General features: G+C 36.7%; 1 protein-coding gene across 2 annotated transcripts in view; it reads left to right on the top strand.

The window, feature by feature from the left end:
- The window catches only part of ADAMTS6 (ADAM metallopeptidase with thrombospondin type 1 motif 6), a 159,395-nt gene that overhangs the window by 56,840 nt on the left and 81,229 nt on the right, over positions 1 to 21,326 (top strand). For both annotated transcript variants that reach the window (XM_075021634.1, XM_075021633.1), the window contains 3 exons: positions 1,540 to 1,583; positions 5,102 to 5,207; positions 17,307 to 17,453. In XM_075021634.1, coding sequence (XP_074877735.1) covers positions 1,540 to 1,583; positions 5,102 to 5,207; positions 17,307 to 17,453 — 297 coding nt within the window. The remainder of the gene's footprint in view (positions 1 to 1,539; positions 1,584 to 5,101; positions 5,208 to 17,306; positions 17,454 to 21,326) is intronic.

Below are 21,326 nucleotides of genomic sequence, written 5' to 3'. Positions count from 1 at the left end.
GGATTAGTTTCAGGCTGTGTCCTAAATGCAGAAATAAGAGGTTTGCTTCCTTAAATATGTAAAAGGCAGGAAATACTCAGTAAAATCTTTCTTTATCTCTGTATCTGTGTCATCTTAAAGCTTTGTGACATACAAAACCTGATTATATTCCAACACATTTTATCTAAGAATGCTGATTTGATTACCTTCCTCTCTCCAAACAGCAAATGGGAAATAAGTGGGAACTTTATGTGCCTATAGAATGGCAGAGTTTGAACCACCTTGATAAGATCAGTGCATATGAACACTTGAGTTCAAAATTAGAGCTTAATCCCACAAACTCGTCCACACTTAGTAGCTTTAAAAATCACAGGAATTCCATGTGGTCACAGCAATCTATGTGCATAGAGAGCTTACTAGATTTATTCCAAATTTTAAGCTTTGTTGTTTTGTCCATGGATTTGGCTTACAGACACACCTTAACTCTTTTTAGCACTGAAAGGTATATATCTTGTGATCACACTCCTACATGATAACCGTCCTAAGGTTATTTTTAACAGAAATGTCTGGTGGCCTGAAATCAGTAACTATATGGGTTAAAAATTGAAGTATAAAGATGGTATCTTTCCATCTTTGTTTTCACTCACCATTCAAAAGAACAGAAGTTATTGTGAAACATAGTGCAAGGAAATCAGTATAAATCCTTGAAAATCAAAGGCGTTGTATGAGTGTTCTCATACCACAAGCCATATCATAGGATTGCATGTCCAAAATATGAAGGTGTAATTAATGAATTGACTGCTGCATGACCACTGCTATTATTATTAACTCTGCTGCAGAAAACACTTTAATTCCATTTTCAGCTCTGGATACTCACATGTTAACTACACAAAAACTCATTGAGCTTCTGTATTTGAAGGATTTATCTAAAATGATGAAAATTCTCCTTTAAAGACATTATTTAGCTTTTTTGCAAAAATGTTTTTCATTTTAGTTTGTTACAGTGTACTTGTAAGACATATAATCATTGGAAGATAATAAGAAAGGAACTATAATGGCAGTTCATAAGATTTTTTTTGTAATGTAATTGTTGGTGTAATAATTCAGAGTTGTAGTTTTAAATTAGAATCAAGGTCTAAGTAGTAGAAGTTACAATTAATATTGTTCAGTTGATAAGTGTGAGACTGTAAAAGGATTCCAGTTATGTTGAAAAAGTAGAAGTTAAGTGTTTTGAATCAGTAGCTGTCTATAGACATGCTGCTGTAACTTCGTAACAGCATGGTAGACTGCTTTATGGAGCCAGTGATTACAAAGATCCACTTTAACCATTTTTTTCTTACTGGCAGGTGTCCCACTGGCCTGAGGCCAGCGGCTGTGAGTGTACTGCAGCTTGCGGTTTACACCAGAGTGTAGAAAATGCCGACACCAGCTGGCTGCACATAATTAAGCTGATTGTGGTCTGACAACTTGAACTGTGATACAAATATGTGATAAATATACAAAATATCTTACAAATTTGATTCTCTGACATATTTTATCTACTTTCTTTCTCCTTAACAGGTATGATATCTGCACTTACAAAAACAAGCCTTGTGGAACACTGGGTAAGATTATAAAGAGAAACTTCAGCTTGTATTTGCTGTTCCCTTGCTTTATACTCAGCTATTGATTTATTGACTGATTAGATCTTTTTAAGTTTATGCTTCCAAAATCTTGCAGTTTTATAAACATGAACAATGAAAGGTAACCTAAGTGGGTATTGGCTTTGATACATTGCTGAAGTTTAAATTAAGTGAGCTGCTGCTGTGTATTTCTTCTGTGGCAGCTGTAGTTCTGATAAAACCTAGCAGATGACTCAAACTTACTACTTACAGAAGAGAACTTGCTGTTTTTTTGCCATTTAACATGTGTCCATGATCTAGTTAAAAAAAAATACAAGTAAAAGACCCCAGGAAAGTTAAAAACAACAAAAAAACCCCAACCACTTACAAAAGAAGCAAGCTTTGAGGTTTACACTGTTGCTGTGTTGTACACAGGGAGTACAACTTCAGATTGTTCCTTTCACAGACTTAGAGAAAAATACCACAGTGATATAAATTACAGTAACATTGAAACTCCTTAAAACAATGCTTTGACATCAAAGAAGCATACACAGCAACCTTAGGTGCAGGATGGAGAGCTATTGTTCTCTCCATATGTAAATCTGTTGCTAAAAGTTATTTACTATAATATAGTTATTACCTTTAATAGTACTTTAATATATGAGAGAAATATTATTCAAAGACTAATGTGACATTTATTTAGATTTTTTTCAATTTGCATCCTTTCATAAGCCTCTTTCTCAGAAGTAAAGAAACAATTCTAATTCAGCTAGTTCAGACTATTAATACTTTTCTCAATCAGAGCTCATAACTGTATTTGCTTTGACTTTCCCTGTAGTACTGTATGCTTTGGTAGCCTTAACTAATTTTAATTTTTCTACAAGTCCCACTCAAATCAGCACAAAGCTTCTGGCACAGGGATATAGTTTACCTGGGGAAAGGTACCAGAATTTTGCCTGCTGCAAATATAAACAATATGCACAGCATGTTTTAGTAAAAGGCAAATGATGCTGAAGAATTTCTAAATGTGACAGATTTTCTTTGACATCTGTGTGGAGGAGAGAGAACTGAAGATACTGTCTATATTGGTGTCATAGAATTGTCTTTGCAAGCGTTAAAAGAAGGAAGTTTGAAAGAGCATATATTCACGTATGAACTATATGATATTTTTACGTGATATTTTTAACACAGATCATTAGCGTACTAGTTCTTACTGTATCAGGCTTTGGCGTAAAGGCAAATTCTGCTTCACTTGAATCCAGCATAACAGAGGATAGACTTTGGCAAATGTTTTATTAAACAAAAGGCTTGACTTTTTTTTTTTTTTTTAATAAAAATCACATAGTGTATCAGTTCCAACTCAGTGTTATAGGACCCTTGGCAACACAACCATGACAATTTATTTGCATTATAGGCATTGAATTGGAGAAGAGACAAGGCCCTGTGGCCCTCTTTTGCAAGGCATTTAATATGCTTAACTCCCACTGACCTCCAGTAACTAAAGCTAAGCATATATTATTTAAGGAGTCTGTGAACAAAAGTCTGAGAGGTCTCAAAAGGTCAAAAGAAACCTGAATCATTGGTATTCTAGGAAGACAAAGAAGTAAAGGGTTTCTTTCGTGTGGCAGAGACACACCTCTCCTATTGCCGTTACCTAAAACAGGAGTCATTCATGGAACCTCTTAGAAAAGATAGACCTCAGATGTCTTTGCAGCATGTCTGTGGCTCCAGTGAAGGACAACTCCTTCTTTAAATCTGAGCCATAAACTGAGTTCTTGACTTGATCTCTGTCGCTTTCTGCTAGCACGGTATGGAATTACATTAATCTGGTCCTGTAAGTCACTGAAGCAAGTGCTCAGTTACAAGACCTGAAGATACACATGACTTTGTTGCTCAAATGTGGTGGACTTTGCAGGGGAACATGACAGTTGTATAGAAGTATTGTCGTGTTGTCTTCAGAATGTTCTGCTCAATTAGAATAGCATAGGTGAACTGTAATTACTGTTTTTTCTACAGGTTGCACAACTGCAAAAAAATTGACAGAGTTTTCTCCATGGATAGTCTTTTTTCTTCTGATGTTTTATCCTGTTCTCAGTGGATGTGTTTACACCCATGATTTGTTTATAGCAGTAGTACTGTTTTGATGCAAATTGTAGACACACATTGTCAACTTTTGCCCATGTCAATTTGGTTATCAGAGTAGTTTTGATGTGTGCAAACTAGATTTGTTTTGGAGAAAACTTGGGTCAGAACACATACTCCCCAAATGCTCCCTATGTGCCTACGGGAGACATTACAGTCAAAATCACTACGTGGACTGTATTGTCATGATACCCTGTAATATTGTTTACCTTTAGAAGGCTTTGAACCACCTGTGTAGTGAGTATGCTCAGCCTGTGGGATTAAACTAGTCCAAACTGGAGCATCCAGTCCACATACAGATATGTGAGGAGCCTCATCAATATCAGTGCTTCACGCTGCTGACCCATTTGTATGGCTCCACATTACTTGCTAATGTGGGCACAGCCAGGAAGCACTTGTCGTCTTACTACTTGCTTACTGTTAGTTGAAACAGAATAACTTGAAGTGCCTGCTCATATAACGAGTAATGATTTCTCACTTCCCCTCTCCCTGCCCCATTCCCCCCACCCCCCAACCAAAGTTACACTTTTTTCAGTCATTTTTTTGTTATAGTGTAGGTAACTGAGCAGGTAATTTCCTTAAAGAAAGGATTACTGCTGCTTACAGATAAGAAACTCTAGGGAGGAATACATTAAATAAATCCAATGTTTAGAGCTTTCTCTAGTGGGACTAAATTATGACTGCAGTATGTTGTGTGATAATCTGTTGCTGAAGAATGTGTAAGATACGGAAGAGCCATATTCTGTAAATGCCAGTGACTTTCTCTCTCTAGAGAAGGTTTTTAAAAGCACTTGTAATACAGTAAGGTTTTAATTCCAGAAGATGATGGGTGATAAATGGAAAAGACTTCATGGTTAAATGAATGCTTGTTATTAACATGTCTCCTCTCTCTTCATTGATGCATTCAGTTTTGTTTTTTTTTAATTTTTTTAACGTACCATGTGGGGCTTTTCATAGCTAAAAAAGTTGCTTGTATGTTTTTATGAACCCACTAAACTTAAACAGATTTCTTTAGAAAAATAATGTGGATACATTTTGCTTTCTTCAGTCTCAAGAATGTTAAAATAGAAATGCTTTCTTGAATTCCCACTCCTGGCTCAAGTTACTAGGTGGTCCCAAGTTACCAGAAGTAAAATTTATAAATCTAACCCCTAGTCTAGACATTTTCCAGCACTGACTGCAGTTCAAAAAATATTAATGTCTAGCCGGCAAAGTGAAATTCCCCCCAGTGATTTTGCAAATGACTAGAAAGTTAACCTTTTGCCAACTGCTCCTTCTGTGCATAGAGGTTATTAAAAAGAATCCAGGCATTTATAACTAGGGCTTTTAAGACTGAAACACCTTGGCATGACCCTTTGTGTCTCCTTCTGTTTATTCAGGCTTGGCCTCTGTGGCTGGAATGTGTGAGCCTGAAAGGAGCTGCAGCATTAATGAAGACATTGGCCTAGGTTCAGCTTTTACCATTGCACACGAGATTGGTCACAAGTGAGTGAGTTTTAAAAAAGAATACGTTTTAATGTATCACCTTTTTAATATTAGTTTAATAATAGAATAATTGGTGTTTTTTTTCCTGCATGGCTGTACCATCTCTGTTCTGGTGCTCTGTGTTTCTACACGTAGTATTCATGAGTGGCAGTATATTTTATTTTATATATATTACCACAGGCTTTAAATTTAGAACTGAAGAGTCATTGTTTACGCTTTGATTTTAGATTCCAGTTAAATCTGTGCTTTTGAGATTTGGCTCACAACCTTGCCACTCTGTTTCATATTTTTAAATATCTGGCTTTGAAATTTTTCTCTCCCCTCACCCTTTTACTTTTGTCTGCCTTTCTTTATGAAGAAAAAAGGTTAAAAGGTAATTTTTTTGCTTTTTATTATTTTGTCTTAAATGTAATTCAAGCTATTTTCATTAAAACATTGATTCTGTTGTCAATATTCACACACTTAGTCATCTTTCACTCAAGCATGAAGTATATAAAACAGTCACAGAGGAGTCATAGCATCACTTGTTACATTTTAAGCATCAGCATATCATTTTAAAGAGCGTGATGTTATGAGACTGATAAAATCTGAGTAGAGTTTGGTCTGGAAATATTTCATGTCTTCCTTCAAAAGACAGCAATGTTAATACATTGTGATGACTCTAAAAAGACTAGGTACCTTCTGTTATCAAGAGGTTTCCTTCTTTGTTTACCAACATTGAGTTGACCAACACTGACTTATGGATGACATGTTCTTCCAAACATTAGCTGATGCATCTGCTAAAAGTTCCAATGCAGACTGAAATGGAAGCTATCAATTTGCTGATCAAAAAAAGGAGTTGAAAGTAAACAGTTATTTCCAGCCTACCTATCATGCAAGATAATCACTGGTCAAGTATGATCTCATTTATATTATGTATGAAAAAAACACTGTAGTTGTACTGAAGTAGATGAATTTTAGAATCCAAAAGCAATTGTATAAGATCTGAACAAAAATAATTTAAAACACATGTAATACTCCTCATCTTCATTTCCTTCCTTCTTTTCCTTCACTTGCATGTATTGAAAAAGATAGGGTAAAGGAAAATATATTTCCCCTGTTGAGGAAATAGCTCATCCAAATCACTCTGACGTGATTTTCATAGTTCTGAAATTCTTGTTAATAACATCTCTTATAATAATAGGTGACCTTGCTGAGAATTTGTCACATGTTTAACACAGAAAACTATCTTTCAATACCACATCTTCATTCTAATCCATATGTCATGCAGCTGCATATTTTATGCAGGTTATTCCACTGATACATGAAAATAATTTAAATATATGCAGCTATTTTATCATGCAAAGCTGGCATGCTGACAGGTGATTTGAAGAGCTTAGAATTTGGTTAGAATCTGAGAAGAACAATATAGCGATAGCGTATATCCTGTGATCACAGGAATTTCTTTAACCATCTGTGTTTTCTACATTCCATATCTTTTGGCTTATATGTAAAGTCTTTTAAAATTCTGAAATCTCAGCTGTTTGAGGCTTTCACCTCATCCTGTAGCTGGCATGACATGTCAAATGCTTGTTTGAAAAGGAAGTAGAAATCATATTCCTTTGGCTTTTATCCAATGCACAGTGGTTAGAGAAAGTTGCATTGTAAGCTTGGTGTTAAAAATGAACATGCCATATAGATAGTTTCAGTAAAAGCTTAAAAGAATATGTGGGCAAAAAATCTTCAAGGTTTATAATGTTTTGTGCTATCCACGCATCACCTCCCGTTCACCCACACTGTGACTGAATGCCTCTGACTAGATAAAGGAAGTTGTTACTTCCTCTCAACTTCCTGCTTCCTAGTACCTACTGGAAGGTAATTGCATATGTGAGTAAAATAATTGTCTTGGGGAGCCTTGTAAGCTTTCTTCTTTGGCTGAACTGTGATGATTGCTTTTCTCTTCAGACATACATGGGAAATAGGAAATTGGCTTCGTTATCAAATGAAAAATAGAAGCATTTAAGGAACATGACTACGCTGAATATATAACATAACAAAAAAGCACTCAATTAAATTAGAATGGGAGGACTGTACTTTGAAAGATCATGTTTTTATTAGTCACATAGTTGCCATGAAATACTGAGTTTTTAAAAAAATGTTGAACTGAGGAGTAAAATTTTCTTGTGATTAAAAGAGAACGGTAATGATAATACATATATTTTGATAGATTATCCACAGTTTGTCCAAAATTGGATGTGTAAGATTCCCTGATGGAAGCATGGCTCAATTAAATTATAGAGTGATGAGAAGTCATTAGATCATTCAATCTGACTTTCTGTATATCATAGTGTATTAAATTTAACTCATTTAACCTTGTATTGATCCAAGTAACTTCCATTTGGTTGAAAAATATTATCCAGAAAAGCACTTAGTCTTGAAGACTTAAAGAGAGTGAGAGAGTGAGTGTGATTATTATAGTCAGTCATACTTTCTGTTTAATATTTATAAGTGTTTTTAAAAATATTTTTGTGGCTTCTGTTCCTTACCAGTTGTAGTTTTTCTGTGTGTATAACCCAGTTTTGGTGCAGATAAGCTGTGTGCAGCTGAGACTCATAAACAGCTGTTTTTCTTGAAGACAACCATACACTGTGATTAACTCTGTGGTTCTTTCTTGAGGGCCTAAAGAATGGTGTTAGACTAACAGTTTTATAGTTGTTTCTCCCTATGCATGGTTCTGAGAACAGCCTTGTATTACTCCTAGTACTTCCGTGAATCAGATAAAATTCCGAGTGGGCCCTTTAGCCTTCAGAATAGTGTCTCTAGAAATTTGCTTTATGATACTTGACTTACAGAATGCTTACTTTCCTATCATTGTATGTTTCACACCAAAGAAATGCTTAGGATTTCTGGTGAGCAAAAATTACAACCAGTGATTTCTCATGGCAGGAGTGAGAATTGAATGCATATCCCCTGCATTGTCAAGCAAAGTTTGACTTTTTCGTCTTCGTGAAGAAAGGAACTATTTTCAGGCTTGAATGTGGTCTTATGCTCAGACAATTTGTGAGATTTAAGATCCAGTCCCATTTTCTGTTTCCCTACCAGCTGAGTTAGGTCGCTTTCCGCTCTATGGTTTTTAATTTGGATACTTCTAAAATGCCTAGCTTGCCCCATGCACACGATACAAGATGCTTGGTTGAGCTGATAAGGAATTCCAGGTTCCACTGAAAGGGGTATATCCCTAGAATAAAGTATTGTGCAGTTCATTGTTGCAGTCCTGTGGAGTTAGCTGAGATCTGGAAACTGAATAACAAAGTGAAAAAGAATGAATAAAAGGGTGAAAAAAAGGAAATGTCAAAACTCAAGGACAGTGGACTAGACTTAGAACAGAGAGCTGCCTATAAAACTTGGAGTAAGAAAAGAATTTACTGAAGACAGACAGCTGTTGAGGGCTGCAGAAGGAGCAGGGAGAAAAGGCTGGTAGCTAAAGTAATTTCTGAAAAGTCAAAATTGTTTTAACTTATAGAAGATGTAATGAATGGAAATTCAGAGGAGTTTGGCAGTCATATCTTGATGAAAAAAAGGTGTAAGGAATACTAATAAAATAGATTATAGTCAAACGGAGTAAATTGGCTTCAAGATGAAGAGCAACAATATTTTCAAGCATGTATTTAGTTCTGAATCAATTCATACTGCTAAGATGTGCCTGCAATTCTAGCACTTTTTTAAAGTCTTTTTAAAGTCTATGTGCAAAGTAGAAAAATAGCATAAATACCCCTCCTCCCATATAAGAAAGTTAGTCTTCAGCGCTGGAGTAGAAATTTCTAATCTAGGAAATCCTAGGGGAACTTTCAGAAGCTGTCTTTTCAGTGATCAGTAGCTTCATGTTTGATCAGCGTATTGGGTTTGCATGGCAAGGTTTTGGTAGTGGGGGGGCTGCAGAGGTGGCTTCTGTGAGAAGCTGCTAGAAGCTTCCCTCATGTCCAATAAAGCCAGTGCCAGCCAGTTCCAAGTTGGACCTGCTGCTGGCCAAGGCTGAGTCCATCAGCGACGGTGGTAGTGCCTCTGGGATAACGTATTTAAGAAAGGAAAAAACTGTGCAATTGCAGCTGGAGAGAGGAGTGAGAACACATGAGAGAAAAGACCCTGCAGACCGCCAGGTCAGTGAAGAAGGAGGGGGAGGAGATGCTCCAGGCGCCGGAGCAGAGATTCCCCTGCAGCCCATGGTGAAGATCATGGTGAGGCAGGCTGTCCCCCTGCAGCCCATGGAGGTCCACAGTGGAGCAGATATCCACCTGCAGCCCATGGAGGACCCCACACCGGAGCTGGTGGATGCCAAAAGGAGGCTGTGACCTCATGGGAAGCCCGCGCTGGAGCAGGCTCCTGGTGGGACCTGTGGACCTGTGGATAGAGGAGCCCACGCTGGAGCAGGTTTTCTGGCAGGACTTGTGACCCCGTTGGGGGACCCATGCTGGAGCAGTCTGTGCCTGAAGGACTGCAGCCCATGGAAGGGACCCATGCTGGAGCAGTTCATGAAGGACTGCAGCCTGTGGGAAGGACTCACACTGGAGAAGTTCATGGAGGACTGTCTCCCATGGGAGGGACCCCACAGTGGAGCAGGGGAAAAGTGTGAGGAGTCCTCCCCCTGAGGAGGAAGGAGCGGCAGAGACAATGTGTGATGAACTGACCCCAACCCCCATTCCCTGTCCCCCTGCGCTGCTGGTGGGGAGGAGGGAGAGAATTCAGGAGTGGAGTTGAGCCTGGGAAGAAGGGAGGGGTGGAGGGAAGGTGTTTTAGATTTGGTTTTACTTCCCATTATCCTACTCTGGTTTGATTAGTAATAAATTAAACTAATTTCCCCAAGTCTAGTCCCCCATGACAGTAATTGCTGAGTGTCTCCCTGTCCTTATCTAGACCCACTAGCCTTTCATTATATTTTCTCTCCCCTGTCCAGTTGAGGAGGCGAGTGACAGAGCGGCTTTGATGGGCACCTGGCATCCAGCCAGGATCAACCCACCACAATCAGTCAAACCTCAGCTGCATTATAGGACCTGATTTTGAGTGAGATGTTTTCTAGAAGAAATGCTTGTCAAGGAATGTATGTCTTGTACAACTAGAAGGCAAATGCTCCAATCTGAGGTAATGGGGACACATATACCAAACTTCAAAATAGCTTTCAAAAATAATTGAAATACGACTGGGATGAATTGTACTAATACCACCTCCTGTCAGTTCTCCCATGAACAGATCTCCAGTTGATGCCGTCGTTGTTTTATATGTGATGATGATGTCTTCCATCTTCATCTTCAAGTATAACAGGGCTTACAGACTGTCTCAAATCTACAGTGTATGAACACCTGAACGCCAGCCAGAACAAGTTAAAACTTGTCCCTGCTAGGTGCCTGGGGTCCTGCTAGATGCCTAGGATTGAGACCAATGCCTTAAGTTTTTAGGTACAGTTTAAGTAACGTTTTTTAGTTAAATAAACCCAAACTAAAATGTGTCCAGTTTTTGGCTGGAGAAGCCATGTAAGACATACATAATCATATTCTCACTCTCTCGTGCCGCCCCAATCTTTTTTCTTAAAGGAACATTGTTTTATGCCTGCCTTTGTAATATTGCAGGTATGAAAGCATGTAACTTCTATAAACAAGTCTTCATTGGGACTTCAAATTTAATGATGTTTTATGCATATAAAATGAAATGTCATAAGGCTAGAGAATTCTGGTTTCAGTGACATTTCTGTTTATAATATGAAAAAGGCTTGTGTCTAAATATCTGTGTTATGTGAAGTTTAGAATTCACAATACTGAAATAATTTGTCTAACATTAAAGCATTCTTACCAAGGAAAAGTAATGCAATAACACTTCACAGTTTTTAACAAAAGTGTAAGAAGAATAAATGGGGTCAAGAGGAAGGTTATCATAACCTTCAGGGCGTCATGAATTTTCAAAGGAAACCTGAGCTCAGAAGTTAGCTTTTTCTGGTTAGAGCCAATACTTTCCACTTTGACCTACAGTGTAGAGACCTGATGCATTCATACTCTGGCTTTGTGTAGCACACAAATCTTACTTAGTGTTACTCTTGTGGCATGAAAGCAGAATAACTATGGAAGTGTAAACCAAGAGGAGGAGTTTGTGCTCTAGTTTTTCTAATATTCCCATAGAAGTCTGTCATTTCCCTATAAGAAAGTTCAGGTTTCTGAATAGACTGCATTTTTTTTAGTAAATTAGAATTTGCTGTGCTTTTAAGAGCTTCATATGTTATTTAATACTAATTATGCTAATATATAAAAATTGTATTTGATGGGCTGTTTGATCATCAGTCATAACTGGGAGAAGAATGATGGTTAGGAATTAAATGGGAAAAATGTTATCATAAAAGTATGCTGAAATTATGTTTAATTTCATGGCAGTTATGCTTGTTATAAAGCTACCATTATTGAATTAGTTTGTTTCCAAAGTTTTCAGGGCAGTAATATGTTTCACCAAAGTCAAAGTTTTAAATTCTGCATTACTTCAGAATAAAGGATTAGGGATGCTCCAAACCATATAATAATCTCTAAATGCAGGAAATCAGCAGTTAAGGTTAAAATTCACATTAATGGCAATAGAAAGTGAAGTAACTAATTAATCTTGATTCCTCGCTTAAGGGGAACAATGTAATATGAGGTCGTTTCAATAAATGCTATCAATGTTTGTGATCCTAAATTAAAATAACTAATTTTTCAAGACCATACTTTTTTATCCTTTTTTCTTTTATTTGTAATGTCATTTAAGGGTGAGTTGCAATTTGTGTGCTGTTAGGAAGCTATAACCAATACTTTTATAACATTGGCTAGGAATATATATATGAGGCTACATAATAAAATGAGAACTTTATCTTATGACATGGTATGGGGGATATAGTTGAAAAAACAAGGAAAAAGTGCTGACCTTCTGTTACTATATAACCATGAAATATGAAGATTGTATCTTCTCCAAAAATTTACCATAACATCACATCATTTGACAAATATTTAATTGCTAGTAGACATGAGAATAATTAAGAAAATTACCATGTTTGTCCACACAGAAATTGTGCTTTGATGCATGTAGTTCAAAGCTCTCGTAGGGAAAAAAAATTCTTTTATTCTTTAATAGTAGATTATGTTCGCATTCATGCACTTCTTGTTGAACAAAATAATGCTGAAACATGCGAGTTCTCCTTCTCTTTCCTCCTTGTACATGTTCAAATGTCACTAAGGCAATTGAAAGCTGTGGTAAACAGGGAAGCTGACAATTTTCTTATTTTTTCAATGTAGTCTGTAAATAGACATTCTAAGCTATGTGAAATACGTATATAGATTTAAATGACACTTTTTAAATAATTATGAGAATAAGTACAACATACTACAAAAAATAAATGAATAAAAAGTTTATGAAAAAGTTGGTATCTAATAAAATAAACTGGCAGTTTTTACAATCAAATTATAATTCATGCTTTAGGTCTATATCTAGTACAAGAATACTTGTTCAAGCATGCCTTTCATCTCTTCTCCGTGTAGCAGAGGTTCACTGTTAGAAATTTTTAAAGTATTCTTCACTGGTGTACTTTATGACCCTTCCCTGCCCTTTGCTGCATTCTACATATATGTTATGAGAGCAGTGTGTTTAACTAACATGCTGAGGCACTGGAGGAAGTTGTAGCAATGTACCTTGGTCAAGATACTTAGCTTGAAGATGACCCATTTCACTCTTAGTGTGTATGTTTGTCTCTCCTAGTGCAAATAATTAGTATAATAAAACTTCTTCAGGTTAAAGTTTCTTTTCTCTCTTAGAAAGAAAAGTTTGTTTTTCCTGAAGAGTTACTTGTAGTTATGCAGCTCTAAATCAGCCTCAGATAATGGACAAGAAGATCAAGTGGTTGATTTTACAGTATTTCTCTTGCTTGTGTTCCTGTAACTTTGTTGCCTCACCTGACTCGAGATTCTCAGTCTCTGGTATGCTTCTTTCTTACACCGTTAAACAAGTGGGAGAGCAAAGTAAGAGCCCGTGCTTTCAAAGAATTAGGTCAAACTCATATACCACATGAATCAGTAAGTGACTAAAAAATGAACATACCCTGCTGTTTTATTTATAGAAAGGAAACATTACCATTCTCTGCAGTTCTGAACACTCCAAACCCCAAGAAAGCTAGGAAAGGGTTTGATATGCAGATCATTAGTACTACAGTTGGAAAGTGGAGCTAATTGTTTGTTAATGAGGAAAAGCAGTTCACTCAAGTATCACATTTCAGATCACTTCAGTGCTGTAAAAGTACATGGTATACAAAATAAACCCCAGTGAACAGTACTGGGGAGCATTCAGATTGGTTTGGACCTGTCTTCTCTGAATCTTAAGTGTTTGGATAATAAATGAGGACAGAAGCATCCTGGCAGCCTCACAAAAATAACTGCTGTCATTTCAGATACATCAGCAATAAGTGTTTTGGCAGCCATAACCATCATAGTTTAGAACCGCCCAACAAATCAGTAACCTCATCTTAAATACAAATGAAATTGCAGGGACCTGCAGTATTGTTCCTTCGCAAGGTAAAGGAAGGGTAGATGAGAAGTTCACATTACCATCCTTCCCTCTGCTTATACTCCAGGGTCTCTGGTTATCTATTTCTGTTTTATTCAGTGCAGCTGAGACTAGTTATCTTCCCTTTGATTTTTGAGGTCAGATCTTAAGTTGGATGTGTATTACAAATAATTACCTCAGATATTTTTTTCAGATATAAGGAAAAACAGATTGCCAAGGAAAAAACCCATCTGTTCTATTACAGATGTTAGTAAATGAAATGGGCACAGAGCACTAGTCAGATGTGGTGCCGCCTTAGTATTTTTTAAGATGTATACAGACTATACAGAAATTGCAGGAGAGTTTCAATTATGATTTTAAAGTTCTTAGTATTGCTACTTTGCACAGTTCTTAAATGTAATACAGGTGCTCTCTTGGGAAAAAGAGGAGCCATAATGATTGGAAAAAAAAACCAGAGCTGCTGGGTTAAACATCTTTCCTTGAGATGGTAGGTGGAAAGGTGACTTCATAGAAAAACTCCTGTGTCACCTGAGAAGACTTTTCACTCTCTCCAAGCTCATCTGGCTGTTCTTTTAAGGACAAAATTACACTGGTAGTTTTAGACATGCTTTTTAAGCCAGTGAAAGAAATACAGTCTGCATCTGTTTAGTGAGTTTGAAAAAGGTAAGTAAATTATAGCAGTGGCTCCACAAAGAGTATTTTATGTTTCTTGCTTTCTTCCCTGCCTTCCCACCCTAATCTAATTGTAAACATGATTTTGTAAGACATAGTTTTAACGTAATGATGGCCAAATATAACCAACATATTCTGATGGAAATAAAACTGGTACTTTGGACAGAAATGTGTTTTCATGTGCAGTCCTCACCATAAGAGTGCAACTTACTGGGCTGTAATGGCATGCTGCCACTACTGTCTTTGGAAATAACATGACAGTAACTGCAAAACTCCTTTCCAAGCATCAGACAAAATTACCTGCACCTAATGATCAGTTTCCTCCTAAGTTCAGAAGCTGGGGCAAGTAGAAGAGCCTTCTTGGAAGGGAATAGGTGATTTAAGTGAAAGAATATTTACAAAAAATGAGAATACCATCAGCTCATGAAAAGGCATTGAGTTCCTGTTTGCATCAGGAACCGCGGCTTCCATTCACAGACATGCTTTTTATCAGGCATACTGCTGCCACCATCAGCATCATCTTTTTCACAAGCAGAGCTGATAGAAGAAGGAAAGCTATTAAACTATAACGTTCTTTTTTTTTTATAGGCCCCAAAGATATAAATTTCATTTCCCAGACAGTTGAAGTCTGTCATTTCTTTGACAAATGGAATACACTAAATAGGGATAAGCTGGATATCAGATATAGTTGGCATGATCCAATTCAACTCTTTCCCACATAACCAAGTTCCCATTTGTATAACAGAGTCACTCATAGACATTATTAAAAGTTATGGTTTTCAATTTTAAGAAATTGTACAGAGGGAATTCAAAAGGAAATGATTCTATTTGAAGTACTACTAATTCTAGGAAATGATGGCAGTTGAGAACTAGTTGAATAAAGCACATTTTTCATTGTAAAATTCTGGTTCAGTTTGTTGCATTGGACATCTAAGTTCATCCCTCCCAAAATATATATTGGTATTGAAGACTGATCATAATAATTAACACTGGTCTGAAAAGTTTCATTATAATACATTGCTCAGATGAGTTGTTTTTAAAGCTGTATTTTTTATATGCGACAAGGATTCTTCATTTGATGATATAATAATCTAAGATGTCAGTCAGACCTTTCCCATGTATAATATAGCATCTGTCTTTCTGCATTTATGGGTTACCATACACTGAACTAGATGCATGCAGTCTTTGCTACAGACTAGCTATTCCATAGGGAGACATCCCATAGGCAAGGAAGTGATGCTTTTTTGATGATGAAGTTCTTCCCCGGCCTGTAGAGAATGCCCATCATTCACTCATGTTCCTTTTCTTATATCCATGCCAGTAATGGGAGGAATGGTTAGCTATACCTTGTGCTTGCAGGTTGTGATGATCAGCTGAAGAAGTGAAAGAGTAAAAAGTGTATTGAAGCTCAGAGTAACATGAAGGTCTTCTACTTTTATACCACATTCTGGAGCAATATGTTCAGATTAATATATTGCCACTATCACCATTTTCAGTAAAGGAAGTCGCATGAACTGGTATGAAGTGGTATTGGCAGTAGATAAATGGCCAGCCTCTAATTTACTACCATTTGTATCTTCTAGCAGTCAGTCCTAAAAGTTTCTAGAAAATCAAAACAGAGTGCCTCAACACATCTATGTTCCTGAATGATGAGTAAGAAATCGTGGAGTCAGTCTTTTAGTATTGGTAATACAGAAGGCTCCAAAGACTGACCTCTTTGTATGATACACCAAGAAGTGACAGTTTCGCAGCTCTGGGTGTGCAGAAGCTCATTTTTGCATTGCTTTTAACTACTCTGTCTTGTGGTCAGGTAGGCTCCTATGTGTCTCACTATCTGTTCCTCTGATTTCCTAAGACTTGTGCCATGTTTGGGAAGAAGGAACAAATTTGACCAAAGGTTAATATTTAAAGAAAGAAGTTCTTACCCCTAAATGATTGAATAGAAATTTATCAAAAGCAGACTAAGAAAATGGAATTTTAGAAAAGTGTGTACTATTAAGAAATACTCTGTTCGGGTGCTTCATTTATGTCAGGCCAGTCGGGTATACCTTGTTCATTGTTTAGGAATAACACTAATAATTTAACTAAAGATAGTCTGTAATGAAAGTCTTTTCTATAGATGCTGTGTGAATTTACTTCTATTTTTAATTTGATGGTTATGTTGATGATCTATAGCTCCAAGGATGTATTTCAGTAGTGCAGGATTTCTAAGAAGGATTCTTTTGCCATATTTCTTTTTCTGGAGTCATAGCATCTTTGTTGAAAGTTAATTAATTTGTTGCCTGGAAAGCTCTGTTGGCCAAGTGCCACCCAGAGGTTTCTTACTGTATTTTCTGCTGATTTTTAGTCATCTTCATTCCAACATTCCAAGACAAAGCAGAGCTCTAATAGAAAGGCTCCAAGTCACTGTGTGAGTGGATACAGAGAGGGAGTATGCATACAGCATGGCCCTGGGAATTGCAAAACCCATGTTCTGCTTGAATTATCATTGGCTGTTGTGTGCCTATACTGTACTGTTACAGCAACATCACCTATTCTCTGTTCTTCTTTACTAATCTAAGTGTCAGTGCCACAATTTATTCCTTATCCAGGTACAATACCAAATAAGGACTGACTGGTCTGTATTTATCTTGCAGAAATATTGTTAAATTTTCTTTAAAAGCTTTAGAAAGTAAGTAAAATGCTTTCAGAAGTCTGTGGGAGAAACATAAGTTATGTAATTGTGCAGTATTCTGAGATGTGAATAAACAGAACTGATCCTAATTCTCCACTGTACTGTGTTCTTTTAGGTCCAACATGATTTCTGTAAAGGTGACAGTAAGTTTTATCTGATGTCTGATGCTGTAGAAAAGTAATGGGCTGTTTCTCTCCTTCTCTTTTGGGCAGTTTTGGTATGAATCATGATGGAATTGGAAATTCCTGTGGGACCAAGGGTCATGAAGCAGCAAAGCTAATGGCAGCTCATATTACAGCAAACACCAACCCTTTCTCTTGGTCAGCATGCAGTCGGGATTACATCACCAGTTTTTTAGAGTAAGTAATCTCTCAAGAAAAAGAACAAGTTTTCAAAAACTTGACACCTTTCACAATAAATAGTAGAGATACAGTGACCTGTTCTGATGGTTTAAATTTTTAGAACGAACAGACAGAAATATAGCAAGTCACTTAAGATTTTTATTGTGTAGAGCACTTTGTCTGTGTAATGGCAAAAGCTGCTTCTGCTCCATTCCCCACCTTACAGTTCTCATTTTTAATCTGTTCAAAACATTTTGAAGTGCTGATCATATCTCTTTATTTTATTACTCTGAGGGTGAGAAATAGAGAGGGGTGGAATTTGTCTATGAATGATGGGAATTCTTTTTTTTAAATAAGTGCATAATGTGAGGGAATCTAATGAAGGGAACAAGGCTGTAGCCCTGTTGCTTGTATATTTCATTCTCCAGATTTTTTTCATGCAGTCTTGTGGGTTTTTATCTATCAATGTTCTTTGGTACCATTGGTGAGAATATAAAGATTATAGGAGAGGATGGCATAGATCTTTATATTAATACATTAAAATTGTGCTAACCTATACTTCTGTGGTGATTTTTATCCAGAAGTAGATTGCTACCTGATATTTTACTTCCATATGAAAAAATTTAAACAGTCAAAATATGTTAGTCTCAAAAATGTGCTCGTATCAATGTATACATTGGTATGTATTATGCATAATGAAGCCTTTGTATGCGTTTTAAATTGTGGAAGACAGACACAGAACTGTGAGTTCACTGAGAACAGATTAATAAGAGGATTTTTAAAAATGGTGTAAGAGGGGCTTTATGGGAGCAAATGGTAGTTGGTTTGTAGGTTTAGTGTCATCAGTGCAATCATTCCTTTAAGAAATAAAGGTTGTTCAATAATTCAGATACTTACTGTGTTTTTGGAGATTGACTTAAACCAGTCAAGTGGTCTAACCATGAGACTACTAAGAACCAAAAGAGCTTCTCCTCTTTCAGGGATATAACCTCAGAATAAGGTGCTGTATTCTGAATCTTACCTGAAGGGACCCATCCAGACTGATAAACTTTCTTTAGGTTGGTTCAAATGCAGCTTCCCACACAATGTAGAGGATCACTGAATTGGTCTGAAGAGGTGTCTGGGCTCCCTATAGAGTCAGTGGGCAGAGACAGATGTTTAATGTTGGTGCTGTTCAGAGGAAAAAATTTCTCTTCAGTTACTGTGTGAGGTTAAGGCATTTAGTATCACCCCACTGAAGTATGCACCTACCCAATTTTATGTACTTGAGTGTTTGAGATGAGTGTCTAAACTAAAAAACAGTACATAAGTCATCCTTACCTATATGTGTGATACAGGTTTCTCACAATATAAATGGAGTTTCTCAGGAGACATATGTATGTATTTGTTTAACACTACCATTATAAAAATATATACAGGCTAGTTTTGTTTTATCATTACCAATCATTTCTGTTAATTCAAACTGTTCCCGTTAGTAGTCTTTCTAGTATGTCATGCAGCCTAGTTTTAACTATGACAGAGAGTACCGTTTTCGCATCTCTTCTGAGAGATTATTTCACAGTTTAGTAGTTCCAACTGTAAGCTTACAGTTCAGGTATTTTCTTGTAGCATTTGGGGGTTTGTTTCTTACTGTTACAGTTCTGCTATTCTCTGTCTCATTTACTTCTATTTGTTGCTCTCCTCTGAACTCCATTTTGATCCCATAATTGTCTTGACAATAAGTTGTCTATTGATGAAGACATAGTTCAACAGATAGCTAAGAAGTAGTTTCTTATTTATGAGTCGAGAGAAAGAAATGTGGTAAAATTCTGTGGCTTGTGTTATGCTGCAAATGTAAGAAGAGCTGAACATCTGTTCATAATGTTCCCGCAGTTTTAAATTTCAGTCTGAATAAACTTTCTTGTTTCTTTACTTGATGCGTATACAGTGATCTTTCAAATTTTTACTGCCAGTTAAAAACATATTTAGCTTGTGCCTCCTCTACTTTATGTTTAATTTTAAAAATTATTTTATTATTTACTGTTAGCATCTCCATTATTCTACTCCATTCCCTAGGTTTGATTCACTGTTTAAGTTTTGTTTTTCAGTCTGTGAGGTGCCAGTGAAATTGTAGTTAGACTAGCATAAAGCCAGGATAGTACTCTCGTGAATCTGTTCCCATAGTTCTAATCTCTTCATTTTTTTCGAGATACATCTTTATCATTGCCAGTGTTTGCAACTCTACTTGAATTACTAAGGTCTGTGAATTTCATAAAAAAAATCATTACTGAAGATACTAAGTGATATCTGAGCTAGAGTAAAAAAAAAATCTACACATAGTAGCTTCAATAATAAATTATCTTTTATAATATTTAGCTGTATTTTTGTAACCTGGAATGTAGATCATATTTTTTTCAAAGCCACCTTGGATAAACATTATTTTACGCATTGCAATTATGAATAGGTTTTCCAACTGTATAAGATACTGTGTTAAATAACGCACTAAGAGCCAAGGATAACTTCTCCTTCATCTGCTAGTTTTGCAATCTGTTTTTAAAAATGTCAGATTTCTCAAATGTGATCTGGTCATTATAAATCTATGCTTCATATTGTTTGTGGTTCTACTATCCTATAAATGAATTGATACTTTTTTTCTTAAAATAGTTGTTTTATTATTTCATGAAGTAGAATAGCCTGTAAAATTATAGGTTTTTTTCTAGTTTTCTCCCCAGCTTTTCATGTCATCTCAGTGTCAGCAGGAAGCTGTTAAGATTACACAGGTATCTGCAGGATAGCTGTCAGAAGCCTAGATCACTTCTTTTTACCCATTCACACCTTTCCTTAAGGCAGAACAGGTTTAAGAGCAGCTACTTTTCTGTTGCAGGTGATGATCAGTGAGTAAGAAACAAAGAAAAAATAGTGGGTTTCATGTAGTAGCAGTTCCCTGACTGCTCCTGTAAGAGCAGAACAGTCTGCATCCAGACAGAAAAAATGATTCCATGCTTCTTCACATAGCAACAGAGGAGGAAAATACTGATTTAGAGCTTTAGAGGCAAAGCCTCAAGATGTTGCATCTGTGTCTCCAGACAGATTAGACTCTGCCCCCTTTCTTTCCATTTTTCCTCAAGAATGGGAAAACAGCTGGGACAGGACCCAGTAGACAACAAACAAGGAAGACAAGTGGTTTTTTGTGTGCTAAATGAATATGGCTAGTTTAGGATTCATTTAGCTATGTCTAACAAGAAAGGTAGAACATGATGGAATGAAATGGAGATACCCAAGCAGAAACCTGAGGCCGTGAGTCTGTATGACATACCATGACACCTTTTAGGTTAATTGGCTTGGATCTGGGTACAAGTTTGGGCAGGTCTGTCATGACACCAGGCTAATGCAGCTGGAATGAATTTTTCTATAAGCTCATTACGTGTTCACAGTATTATATGGTAAGCTAGGTTAATGTGGATTTACTAGTTTACCAGCTTGGGTTACCACTTGCTAGAGCAGTTTTGCACTGTGTGCCATTTTGTAGCGTAGATACCACACTGTCCTTTATCATCAGGTAGAAGCATTTGGAAACAGAAGTCATCCTGGTGACACTCAAAGTAGAGCCTCACCTTCATCCTTCTCTTCCTCAAGACTTTCTTAAAACTACACTCAGAAACAAATTTTCCAGACTGAAGCTACTGAGGAATAGCCACTAAGTATCGTTTAAAAGGTATCAATTCAGTCAGGCACTAGTTGGGAAAGCAATTTATTTTGTGGGATGGCTGGATAGCTGGATGGAGGATAAATACGGCTTAAAGGACGACAGTAAGACACAGCAAACCTATGTGTTGCGAATAGATCTATCAAAACTCAAGAAGGATAGCCAGCCAGCACAGGCTCTGAATTGGTGGAAGAAAATAATATTTT

Source organism: Buteo buteo, chromosome Z (assembly GCF_964188355.1).
Source record: "Buteo buteo chromosome Z, bButBut1.hap1.1, whole genome shotgun sequence".
Classification (NCBI taxonomy): domain Eukaryota; kingdom Metazoa; phylum Chordata; class Aves; order Accipitriformes; family Accipitridae; genus Buteo; species Buteo buteo.
The sequence above is the reverse complement of the archived record's forward strand: the minus strand, read 5'-3'. Positions and strand labels throughout refer to the sequence as shown.